Raw genomic sequence first — 12,563 nt, 5'->3', positions numbered from 1 at the left:
GACGTTGCAGCTGGGGCGATCCAAGACACAATGTGTCACATGTAGTCTGTCAAATCCCAGCTTCTTATTCAAGCCCTCCGCGGGGTGTGACATGGGGCAGCATATTGTGCAGGAACCAAGCTTCGGGTCCTGGAGTGGCGTGTCCCAGCTCCTTCAGAAAAATCTGACAGTTGTGGGGACCTGTCGCTTGGGGTGACCGGAGTGACACATTCCAGGTACAGTCAGACACACCCCAGCTCCTTGATTAGTCAATGGATACATAACTGAAGTGAGTCGGAATTAAATGTTCACCACGTTCGATCCCATCCCATCAGATTTCTAGGAGCCCAGCCGGCTGCATTTGTAAATAGTTTTGGCCTTGGAATCAGGACCTAGGAACCACAGCTCAGGAGCTGGGCAGGGGTCGGAGGCGGATAAGGAACCACCTTCAACCCCCCACTCTAGTCTGCAGCATCCTCGGCCAGGAAGCGGGGCCAGCCGCCTAGAAAAGCGCCCCCCCCCCCCCCCCCAAGCAGGGAGCTGCAGCGGGATCGGGAAGAGGGGGCGGGTGGGCTGCTCTGTTCTCTGTCCCGCTCACCCGGCCGGGGTCACGCCCTTGGGGTGGGGCCGCTCTGGAAGCCGCAGCCCGGGAATGCAGGCGCATAAGCGGGGCGGGTGCAGCGTGACAAGCAGCCGTGTCACCTCCGATTACTGCCCGCAGGTCAGGTGGGTTCTGGCCGCGGGGCCCAGGGGCAGCCGGGGACAAAGGCCGCTCAGAGGAGCCGGCCCCAGCTGACAGCCCCGAGGACGTCACCCGCCGAGCTGGGGGGAAATAGCCGTGGCGAGGCAGCGGGGATAAATAGAGCCCGGCCGCCCCCCGGGCCGGCACCGCACGGCGCCTCCCCGCGGCCAGCCCCCGCAGCATGGAGCGCCTGGCGGGCGGCGAGGAGTCCCCGCGCCTCTGCCGCAATGGCTACGGCGAGCTGGCCGCCGACGTGCGCCGGGCGCTGGGGCAGCACCACCGGGAGAAGCGCAGCCGGGAGGAGGAGGCGGCGGCGGAGGCGGAGGGGGCCGAGCTGCCCGCGCTGGAGGACGCCTACCTGAGCATCCTGAAGGGGCTGGGGGAGAACCCCGCCAGGCAGGGGCTGCTCCTGACGCCCAGGAGGGCCGCCAAAGCCATGCAGTTTCTCACCAAAGGCTACCGAGAAACCACCGAGGGTGAGTCCTGCTGGCCGCGGGCGGCGCTGGGCGAGCGCCCGCTCTCCGCCTCTCCCCGGCCGGCCACCCAAGCGCCCCGGGCAGAGATGCTATTTCCCCGCGCTGGAGGCAGGGGCTCAGTTGGTCCCTTCCCCCAGCTGCGTGCAGAGTCCTTGCCTGCCACCCCGGCGACATGGCGCTTGCATTGGACCCACCGCTGGTGGTAGAAAGAGACAGATCGCTGCGTTGGGGCTGGGAAAGTTACTCAGGGTCCCGGGTACCTACAAGGGGTGGTACAGATTGTTTAGCATAAGACGTTAACACATAGGTCCAGGGCTCAGTCACGGGGGAAAGCGGCACGTTAACACCCCTCCAGTCTGGGGTGGGGGTGGAGGCAGGGGGAAGCCCCACTTAATTAGGAGGGCAGATTCTTACATTCCCGGCAGGTGCTTTGTGGCTCAGTTCTTGCACTTAACAGACTTCACTTCCATAAGCCTTCAATAGCCTTCCCACTCTCACTGACTTGAGGGGATGAAATGCCCTGTCAGTGAAATGGGCTACAAGGAAGGGGAATTACAAACAGGGAATCTTCTCCATTTTACTCTGCAGCTGTAGACTGAGGATCTCATGTGTAAGTGGCATGCGGGATGGGATGGGATGGGATGGGATGGGGGGGGGGGGTAATTTCCAAGTAAATGAATCTGTGCTCAGTCAGATGTGTCACCCATAGAAAAGTAATTTGTTATTTTGTTCTATGTTTGTACAGCTCCTAGCACCATGGGGTCTTGGTCCCTGACTGAGGCTCCTTTGCGTTACCATGGTACAAATAATAAACAGGAAACAAAAGAATTTCAGCTTGAGCATCAGTTAAAAGAGGGATGGGAAGGCCAGTGGCAGCAGGCTCAAGGGTTGTGTGGGAATTATGCCTGGAGGCATATTAATAAAGTTTAAACTTAAATAGTACTTTTGTTAACTTAATTTTGTAAAATAAGGCCTTGAGCCTGCAACCATTTATTTGTGCTTGCAAGTAAGTTCAGGGGTACTATTCACAGGAATAAAGTTACTCATGGATATAAGTATTTGCATAAGAATCAATTGCAATTTTACACTTCAGGGCTTTTTATCATGAACAACTTTTTTGTCAGCTGTTGCCATTTAGATGAGTTATATTTTCCCCCATTTTGTATTTTTCTGGTTCTCTATGCTGTATCTTAATATACACAAGAGGAGCTGGCCTCTATGATGACAAATCCATTTTTCTCATCTTCAGTATTTAGACTTTTCTCTTTCAAATGAGTCTATATAAAATGGAGTCATTTCAAAAATAAGGCTTTGCAGTTTCCAGTGTGTGTGTGTGTGTGTATATATATATATATGATAAATAATGTGTAGTGGGGATCCATTTTCTCCAGACAAAATTATTATATATACTGTATATTATTATATTAGTCTAGTAGGAAATAAATTCTGAAACACCTAAGTAATGAGTGCTGTCCTCCTTATAGGCATGCACTGTGATCAGTGCTCCCTTCACTCTGCCTGTAACGGGGAACTGGAACCATTCAATAGGCCCCACAAGTAAGAGTTTCATGAAATGTAGTTTAGCACTGTTTGGTAGGGCTGAAGTCCATGGACGACACCTGTGTATAAAGTTACTTACATGCATGTAAGATGATGTGTGGAATGTAGGATTCCATCTGTGCTTAGAATGGATTCTTTTAAATATGCTTACAGTTCCATACAACCATTGAATTGCAGCTAAGAATATGCCCACATTAAAACTATTTTTAAAGTGTTTGGGATTGTGCTTTTCTCCTTGACACATCAGATTTTGTTTTGTGCTTAGGGAAGGACTTATCCATTGTAGTACATACATAATCCTACTCAGGATCGAATCCTGTGTAGAACCTTCCATTAACTTCTCATCTTGTCCTTTCAGATATACTCAATGATGCAATCTTTGATGAAGATCATAATGAAATGGTGATCGTTAAGGATATTGATATGTTTTCCCTTTGTGAGCACCACTTGGTACCCTTCTTTGGCAAGGTAGTCAGTCATCTGCCTTATAAAAAAAAATTTTGTTATTCAGAGTTCTAGGCTGTTATACTGAATAAAAAGAAATAAAATGTGTTTCGAAAAACTAGGGTGAGTTGTTGCTCATGCCCCATTCAAGGCTGAAGAATCCAGAGTAATCATTCTTAGGAAGAGTTTTAAAACATGCTAACTATGACGTGGGGATTTTGAGGGGATAAGTAGAGGACTTATTTTTGTGAACTAACTGCATCTGCAGCATAAAGCATTTTAGAGGTAGCTGTACACTGCCCTGCAGGAATGAAGAGCCACATTTTCTACAAGTATGTAACAGGAAATTATTTACCCTCTGAGAGGCTCCTTAGGCAGACAATCTCAGAGGAAGCCAATGGGGAGAGGGGGACAGGCGGGGGGGAGGGGTTGGTTGCCTGCGTAAGGTGTATTGGATCAAGCTTGGGGAGTATGGGGAGGGAAGTTTTTTCCTGAAGTCTCTTCCAGACAAAAAACTTAAACTCCTTAAAAGTGGTTGCACTCAGCATCCCGCTCTGGCAATCATTGTACATCCCAAGCTCCCCCTGCATGGGCCTGGTAGAATGAAGATCTAAACAAATAAATACTTCCTTGTACCCTACTCCCGCCTCTCTCCAGCTCCCTCTTCCTCCTTTCCCCACTCTGTTTTTTCTCCTATAACAGTCTCCTTTCCTGTTGCCTGCTTCACTCTCTCTCAATACACCTCTTCTCCTATTTGCTGCTTTCCCTCCTTGTGCCTTTCTCTAACACTTGTTCCATGAAGACTGAATTTTTGAGAGCTCAAACTGTTTGGAACGTACAGCGATATGAATGCCTGTTTTCTGCCTTACTAATAAACCTACTTGCTCTACATATGCCACACAGCATCTATATATATACACCTCCTGCACCTTTAATTACAGCTACTACACCATGCAGTTCTGACTTCAGAGGGCACTTTGTCTGCATTAAGGATCCAGTCCCTCTCCCATTTAAAAGCAGCATTGAAACTCCCATTGACATCACTAGAGGAAAGAGCAGGCTTGAAGACAACAGATTTAGGCTTTAAGAGCCCTGATCCTGTTAATTTCCACCAGGTGGGCAGACTGCTGTGCCTGTGTGAAGCCCTAGCCAAGTCAATGGGGACTCCACAGTCACTATAAATTGTACATTGCACCTCAGAGCCCTGAGTTTATTCAGCCTTTCAACTTTCCTGCAGAATCAGGTGTGTAATAGTCATTCAGCACTTAGATTCCTGTTCATGTTTGCAGGTGCATATTGGATACTTACCTACAAAGAAAGTGGTTGGACTAAGCAAACTTGCAAGGTAAGTGCATCTATGCACATAACTAAATACTCTGTGCAATGCTATGGTGAAGGTGTAAGGGCCAAATCCTGTCCTTGGTGCACTGCGCAAGTGAGGGTGCCATGTACTGGGGCACTCTGCAGAGGGAAAGGGACAGGAATCCTTCCTCCGAGATGTACAGCAGCAACACGGTTATTGTTCCATAGCCACTACTGAAGCTTTAGGGCTGCAGGAACACCTGGGGCTCCTTTGGGCCGGTGGCTCTGCAGGAGCAGATCCCCTGTCCCCACTTGCCCTGCACACTGAAGTGCAAGGAGTCTACTGTGGAGGTGCTGAAGAGTGCACAGAGGGCTGTGGAACTCCTGTATGGGGTTCTGACATTCTGATCTCCCTTTCACAGGGGGGCAGGTCCTCTCTGGCTACAGGGGGCAGGTGTAAAACTTGTTCATGTAAACCAGGAACCAGGATTATGAAAGGGAGCTGAGAAGGACTCTTAATAGAAAATCTGGATTTCCCCCCTGTGACTCTTAATGTAGCTTCTGCATGAGAAATCATCCTTAAGTGTTTAAGGCCAATATAAACCTTTTATGCCATCATTGTGCTGACTTTCCAACCTCCCCTGACCACTCAGTCCCCGCAGTCTGTGCATACAGAGCACTCCTGATCATCTGCTAATAGAAGGGGACTAGTGGGAAAGCATTCTCTGTGAGGGGCCCTGAACTTTAGCACTGGCTCTCCACTTTTGGCCTGAAATAGCCTTGGTGTGTTAGCCTTGTGGGCATGCTACAGTGCTTCTCGGGAAGGAGGGCTTGACCAGGGCTAAGGACTTGTGTGAAGAGCTCAGTTTTATGTTTTATTGAAAGCTGCTGGAAGGGGGGGTGCTTCCTTAGGTTTTGGATTTAATTGATTTTTTTGTTAGCATATATCAGGGTTGCCTACAGAGTTTTCAGATATATGTCTCTTTTTGTATAGGAACTCTTTTTATAAACGAAAGTCACTTTTCTATTTAACCGGCTGAGTTTCTTAAGTAAAAGTTGATGTCCTATACATCTTAAAAGAACGATCCGTATGTCAATTACAGAATATAATTGTCTAGTAGTGGTCCTGTTATAGTCCATGATCTGTTCTGCATTCTGAGCACCAGCATGTTTATGATCAATCAGAGACTGCTTTACAAATGTGACACTAAGGTTGATAATCCACAAATTGAAAATAGATTATAATATGGTTAAATAGGATCTTTTTGAGGAGTACTTAATTTTTAAAAAATGCTTTCTATAAATACAGTTACAAAGTATTTGGGTTAAAATAAGTGCTTCAAAGTAGAATAGTCTACAGAGTAGAATATATTCATGATATTCGGTATAGAAGATATTCTAAAATGGCCTGAATATCAGCTGTATTTAAATCATGTTACATACTGTGTAGTATAAGTGATTTTACATTAAATATATTTAGCCTTCTAATAGCCAAGATAATGTTATCCTACTTGAACACCTGTGATACCCAGAGAGTCTACTGAGCCAAACTGAAATTGCGTTTAAATCAGGAAGAACTATTTTTTATTCTTTCTTCATTTTTCCCCCCCCAGAATTGTTGAAATCTTTAGTCGAAGACTGCAAGGTTTGTATCCTTTCCAGAATAAATCTTTGTTCTGCTGAACTATATTGCAGCTAGAGGATGCCCAGCTGAAGAAAGTACTTATGTGTATGCCTAATTTTAATTCTGTCACTAGTCCTGTTGAAGTACACTTATTTAAAGTTAGGCATAGGCCTGAGTACTCTCTTGAACTGGGTCCATAATCAGTGTGGCGTATTTGTTAAAGTTGTCAAGGGACCAAGCAGCAAATATCAAACTAAACCTCAAATCTCTATTGGCTTTATTGGAAGCTTGAGGTGTCTATCCCATGGCAGTATGGTGGCCTAAGTCCAAAGCCTCAGACTTTACAATCAACAGCGCGATGGGTATTACAGGGAAGGTATGTGTATGGAATAGGAATGTGTACAGTCCCCTTTTCTGAAAGAATGAGGAAGCATACTCAGTACATAGGCCACATCTGATAGGTAGCCCAGGAGCATAGTGTGGGGAAAAAATTGACTTTGGCTAATGTATTTCACAGGAGGTAAGGGAGGTTTTGTTAACTATTAAAAATGTTGTGAGCACTCAAGGTGGATTCATATCTGGTCACTGGGTAAAGAGCAGATTTCCGGGCTCCAGTACAGTCATTCCAGCACTTTTTACCAACACTAAGTTCACATTGAAAAAATAATGTAAAAAACCATTTCTAGCACAGGGACTCATTTATTTTAGTTAGCTGGTGGGAGAATTTGATGGACTGTATTTAGATCACGTTAGGAATGTATTTTCTTTAAGAATTTGTAAGTAGTACCAAGAGTGGCTATTATGTGTAGAAAATCCTACTGTTCTTGTTCTAGTTCAGGAGCGACTTACCAGACAGATCGCCCTGGCAATTACAGAGGCTCTGAAACCTGCTGGAGTGGCTGTGATTGTAGAAGCATCGTAAGTTGTTCAATATTGTTAATCATAATGACTGCTGTTAAAGTCAACGTGTATAAACAGCTACCACACCACAGTATTGAGGTGTCATTGTTACCCACCTATTGAGTTTGGTTCTGTAGTTAAGACACTACACTGAGACTTGGGTGAGCTGGGTTTCGGTTCCTGGCTCTACCACGGGCTTCCTGTGGGACCTTGGACAAGTCATTTAATCTCTGTAGCTCAGTTCTCCATCTGTAAAATGGAGATCCTAATACTACTATTCTTCACTGGGCACATGTCAGGATGCCTTCATAATGATTGTGAGGTATTCAGATGCCACAATGAGGAGCCATTTAAGTACATGGATAGATAACTTTTAAGTATAGAGAAATATTACAGTATCTCAGTAATCGCATTCTGGGAAATTGTGACCTCTGTCTACATCATCCTTTTCTCATACACTCCAACAACTGTTGGAGTGTATGTATGAGAAACTTGACTTCAGTTGACAGTTAAAGTGAAAGCAACTAAAAGTGGGATATAAAGATTTGGGCACTTATATCCCATTGTCTGTCACTTTGTGTGCTCAAATTGGTACAATTTTAATACTTGTGCATAGAATCACAGAAGTGCAAGACTGGAAGGGACCTCGAGAAGCTTTCTAGTCCAGTCTCCTGCACTCAAGGCAGGACTAAGTATTATCTAGACTATCCCTGTCAGGTGTCTGTCCACCTGCTCTTAAAAATCTCCAATGATGGAGATTCCACATCCTCCCTAGGCAATTTATTCCACTGCTTAACTACCCTGACAGTTAGGAAGTTTTTCCTAATATCCAACCCAAACTGATCTTGCTGCAATTTAAGCCCATTGCTTCTTGTCCTATCCTCAGAGGTTAAAGAGAACAGTTTTTCTCTCTTCTCCTTGTAACAACCTTTTATGTACTTGAGAAGATTGAGGGGGGACATGGTAACAGTTTTCTTCTCCAGACTCAACAAACCCAATTTTTTCGATCTTCCCTTATAGGTCATATTTTCTAGACCTTTAATCATTTTTGTTGCTTTCCTCTGGATTTCCTCCAATTTGTCCACATCTTTCCTGAAATGTGGCGCCCAAAACTGGACACAATACTCCATTTGAGATCTTATCAGCATGGAGTAGAGCAGAAGCATTGCTTCTCGTATCTCATTTACCACACTCTTGCTAATACATAATGATGTTTGCTTTTTTTGCAACACTGTTAGCCTGTTGACTCATATTTAGCTTGTGATCCACTATGACCTTCAGATCACTTTCCGCGGTACTCCTTCCTAAGCATTCATTTCCCATTTCATATGTGTACAACTGATTGTTCCTTCCTAAGTGGAGCACTTTGCATTTGTCCTTATTGAATTTCATCCTATATACTTTAGACCATTTCTACGATTTTTCCAGATCATTTTGAATTCTATTTTAATTCCAAAGCACTTGCAACCCTGCTCAGCTCGGTATCATCCACAAACTTTATAAATGTACACTCTATGCCATTATCTAAATAATTTATGATGAACAGAAGCAGATCCAGAACTGATCCCTGCAGGACTCCACTCAACATGCCTTTCCAGCTTGACTGTGAACCACTAATAACTACTCTCTGAGAATGGTTTTCCAACCAGTTATGCACCCACCTTCTAGTAGCTCCATCTAGGTGGTTTCCCTAGTTTGTTTATGTGAAGGTCATGTAAAAGAGTATCAAAAGCCTTACTAAAATAAAGTTATTCCACATGTACCATTTCTCCCCCTCATACACAAGGCTTGTTAGGTTGTCAAAGAAAGCCACCAGCTTGGTTTGACATGATTTGTTCTTGACAAATCCATGTTGACTGTTACCCTAGAAGATAAGTATTTGCAAATTGATTGCTTAATTATTTGCTCCATTATCTTTCTGGATACTGAAGTTAAGCTGACTGGTCTATAATTCCTCGGGTTGTTCTTATTTCCCTTTTTATAAATGGGCAAATACAGTGCCAGTCCTCTGGAATCTCTCCCATCTTCCATGACTTTTTGAAGATAATCGCTAATGGCTCCTATATCTCCTCAGCCAGTTCCTTGAGTATTCTAGGTTGCATTTCATCAGGCCCTGGTGGCTTGAAGACATCTAACTTGTCTAAGTAATTTTTAACTTGTTCTTTCCCTATTTTAGTCTCTGATCTTACCTCATTTTCACTGGCATTCATTAAGTTAGATGTCCAGTCGCTACTAAACTTTTTGGTGAAAACTGAAACAAAAAGGTACTTCTGCCATTTCCACATTTTCTGTTATTGTTTGCCACCCACCTCACCCCTCCCACATTTAGCAACCAGCCTACCCTGTCCTGGGTCGTCTTCTTGCTTCTAATGTATTTGTAGAATGTTTTCTTGTTACCTTTTATGCCTCTAGCTATTTGAATCTCATTTTGTGCCTTGACCTTTCTAATTTTGTCCCTACATACTTCTGTGATTTGTTTATATTCATCCTTTGCTGATGCTTAGCCATTTGCACAGATGCAGGCATGTATCTCACCCTAAAACTTGTCCAAGTGTATTCTAACAACATATGGCCTAGTCACATCTGGTACCAATACATTCAGGGTATGACTACCCTGCTGTTTAATGGTAGTATAGACATTTACGCACGGGCTGGAGCCTGAGCTCTGGCACCCTCTCCCCCTCACGGGTCCCCAAGCCTGAATGTCTACACTTCAGTTTTACAGCCCTGTAGCCCTAGCCCCATGAGCCCACGTCAGCTCACACAAGTGGGCTGTGGGTGTTTCATTGCAGTGTAGACATACCCTTATTGGCCTGGCTTATGCTATTCCACAGAGCAAAAGTGGTGCATGCAGACTGAATAGTTCAGACACCTTTGGCTTAAAGTGTCTTGTCAATATTTATTCCTTTATTTCAACTTCAGTCAACAAATATAGCTGTAAGCAAACAAACCCCCACTGAATGTTGTTTTGAAATACTACAACATTTAAAGAGCCTAGAGGAATCATTCTTAAATTCCATCACTAGCTCAGAGTGAACTGTTGGCTCCCGATAAATAATATGTGGTCATGCTTTAATTAAAGACACAATATGGCACACAGCATGTATGCTGATTATTCTAATGGTAACTAGATCCAGTTATCGCAGGGTATAGGTTATCAACATATTAAACTAAGGTTGACTATTTAACTAATTGCCTTCTAGGCACATGTGCATGGTTATGCGAGGAGTTCAGAAAATGAACAGCAGGACTGTCACCAGCACCATGCTCGGAGTCTTGCGAGAAGATCCAAAAACCCGAGAGGAATTTCTTACACTGATCAAGAATTAAAGGGAAACAGCTTCCCACTCACTGTTTGTTGGCACTAACAGACAACCAATTGCCAGACACTAATTACTACATGTGATGCAGGACTGTTGGGAGAGTCTGTTGTAGTAGAAATAGCTGTGTGACAGCTTGGGTCTCACTTCTCAGTAATACCTTGTAATGTGTCAGATATTTGGCAGAGAAGGCAAGTGCCTAAATCACAATTACTGAACTGAAAAGAGATGAGCTGCTTCTCAATGCTAACTTTAGAGTGCCATAAAAACATGTTGCTAAGTGGGTGCTAAATCAAGCCTTTCCAAACAAAAAAACAAAAAAAAAAAAAAAGGCACAAAATCCTATGACCTTAAGGATTCAATCTTCAGCCCCTTGTATGAGGCAAAGGAGTTAGAAAGCCAGCAGACTTCCCAAGCCAGGGATTCACCTGGTGTAATCTGATCCAATGCCATCCTCTTTTGGCCCTGAGGGTAGGAGGCATGAGAAAAGAATTCCCAGATGGGAGGGGGCATGACCAGAGTTCCACTGTGCTCCAGCAGTTCCTATCTGGTGAATGGCCATAGCCAGCTGAGTGCAGGTTGGAGTAGCAGGGAGCCCAAGGCCTGGCTGATCCCCACAGCCACCACTAGGGATATGCATGGGAGGCAGACAATCTCCATGGATGTGCTTGGAGGTGATTGGTGTGGAGTGGCACTTCTTTAGCTTTGCCTCTTTCCTGTGCAGCTAAGCACCCATGCCCTGAAATCTGAAAGTCCCCAAGGAGCATTTTTAAGGAGTGGCTTCTGCAGGGTTAGAAGAGGGGGCTAAGGTTGTACTTGGTCAGCATTCCTCCCCGAGAGAATTTCCTGATTCTTTCCCCCAACGTAAAACAGGCTCCCAGAAGGCCTAGGTTTGTCATTGCCAAAAAATGGGCTTTCATTGGATCTTAGCACCTCATTAGTGCTCCAGCAGCTTGTTTCAATATATGCATAATGTCCCAACACCAGTGAGGTGAGCTGCCTTTCATCTACCACAAAGGTCTATTGCAGTGGTTCCCAGCCTGTGGCCCATGGGGTCTTTCAAAGTGGCCCACCACTCCCCTCCCCTTGGCTGTAGCAGGGAGCATGCCAAAGCACTCCACCAGGGTCCATAGGCGCTGGAGTCCTGCTGGAGCCAGAGGAAGGGGAGATGAGCCCCGGCTTCAGCAGAGAGCAAAGTGCTCTGCCTGGGTCTCTAGGTGCTGGGGTCCCTACTGGAGCCAGAGGGAGGGGAGCACTGACCTCCCGTCCCCCTGGCTGCAAAAGGGAGCCACTGTTGAGGGACCCAGGTGGAGCATCCAGGCTACAGGACAAGTGTGGTTTCCCTGCTGCAGCCAGAGGGACGGGAAATCAGCAAGGAGGCAGCGTTCTTGCTGACCTTCTTCTGTCTGGCTGCAGTAGGGGTGAGGGCTGCAGCAGAGACTGGTAGCCCTTCAGGGTTGTAAAAATGAGACCTGTGGCCCACAAGCCAAAAAGGTCTATTGTTTATGGCTGGGTCTCCAGTCCAGCTCACTCTAAATCTTGCTTTGATCCCATCTGAAGAAAAAGCAGAGGTGATGTGGCACTAGGATTGTTTCTTAAGGTCATAATACAATTTTTTACACCACAATATGAGTCAAGAATTATATCTCTGGGATGGAGTAGTTTTCCAGATCCCACTGCAAACAGAAAAGATCAGCCCCTTTTAAACTGCAGTGTATGTTAATGCTGGAGTACTGAATTCTTAGAAAGGCTTTATTGTAATTAACCCTGCAATGGCACTGACCTTTGTTTTGACAATAAGCCTCACAGCATTACTAAACCAGTCAGAACAAAGATGTAGCTATGGAATTTCCTCCTGGAGATCATAAGTATAGAACACATATTCTGCTACCCTTATTCACATTGAGTACTACCTTACTGTGCAGTTAGTCCTCTTCACTTCAATAGGACCACTGGTGGAGTGAGACACAACTACTAAGTTTGAGTAGGGTTAGCAGAATATGGCCATAACGGAGTTTGAAATAAAGGTTTGTTTACTTTAAATGTTTCCCCACCACCCCCCTCATCAGATTGGTAACTGATTTTAATGTCTACTTTTCAGTATTGGAATAGTATCATTTTACAAGCAAATGTATTTTGAGATAAATCCTCACTGTACCATAACGGTATTGTACTATCTTCTTGCCTTAATGGGAATGTGCCTTAATCTTTGACAA

At 45.0% G+C, this 12,563-nt stretch overlaps 1 protein-coding gene across 1 annotated transcript; it reads left to right on the top strand.

Moving 5' to 3' along the window:
* The first annotated feature begins 755 nt into the window (after positions 1-755).
* LOC137164312 (GTP cyclohydrolase 1-like) lies at positions 756-11,884 on the top strand. The gene is made up of 6 exons (XM_067565095.1): positions 756-1,197; positions 3,116-3,225; positions 4,491-4,546; positions 6,117-6,148; positions 6,961-7,045; positions 10,231-11,884. Exons 1-6 carry the CDS (start codon positions 903-905, stop codon positions 10,355-10,357), a joined length of 705 nt encoding a protein of 234 aa, XP_067421196.1. The 5' UTR covers positions 756-902; the 3' UTR covers positions 10,358-11,884.
* Positions 11,885-12,563: the final 679 nt, after the last annotated feature.

The sequence above is a fragment of the Emydura macquarii genome, unplaced genomic scaffold, assembly GCF_026122565.2.
Source record: "Emydura macquarii macquarii isolate MOO-44397 ecotype Brisbane River unplaced genomic scaffold, CSIRO-AGI_Emac_v2 contig_2676, whole genome shotgun sequence".
NCBI lineage: Eukaryota > Metazoa > Chordata > Testudines > Chelidae > Emydura > Emydura macquarii.
Note: the sequence above shows the minus strand (reverse complement) of the source record. Positions and strands in the feature narration are given on the sequence as shown.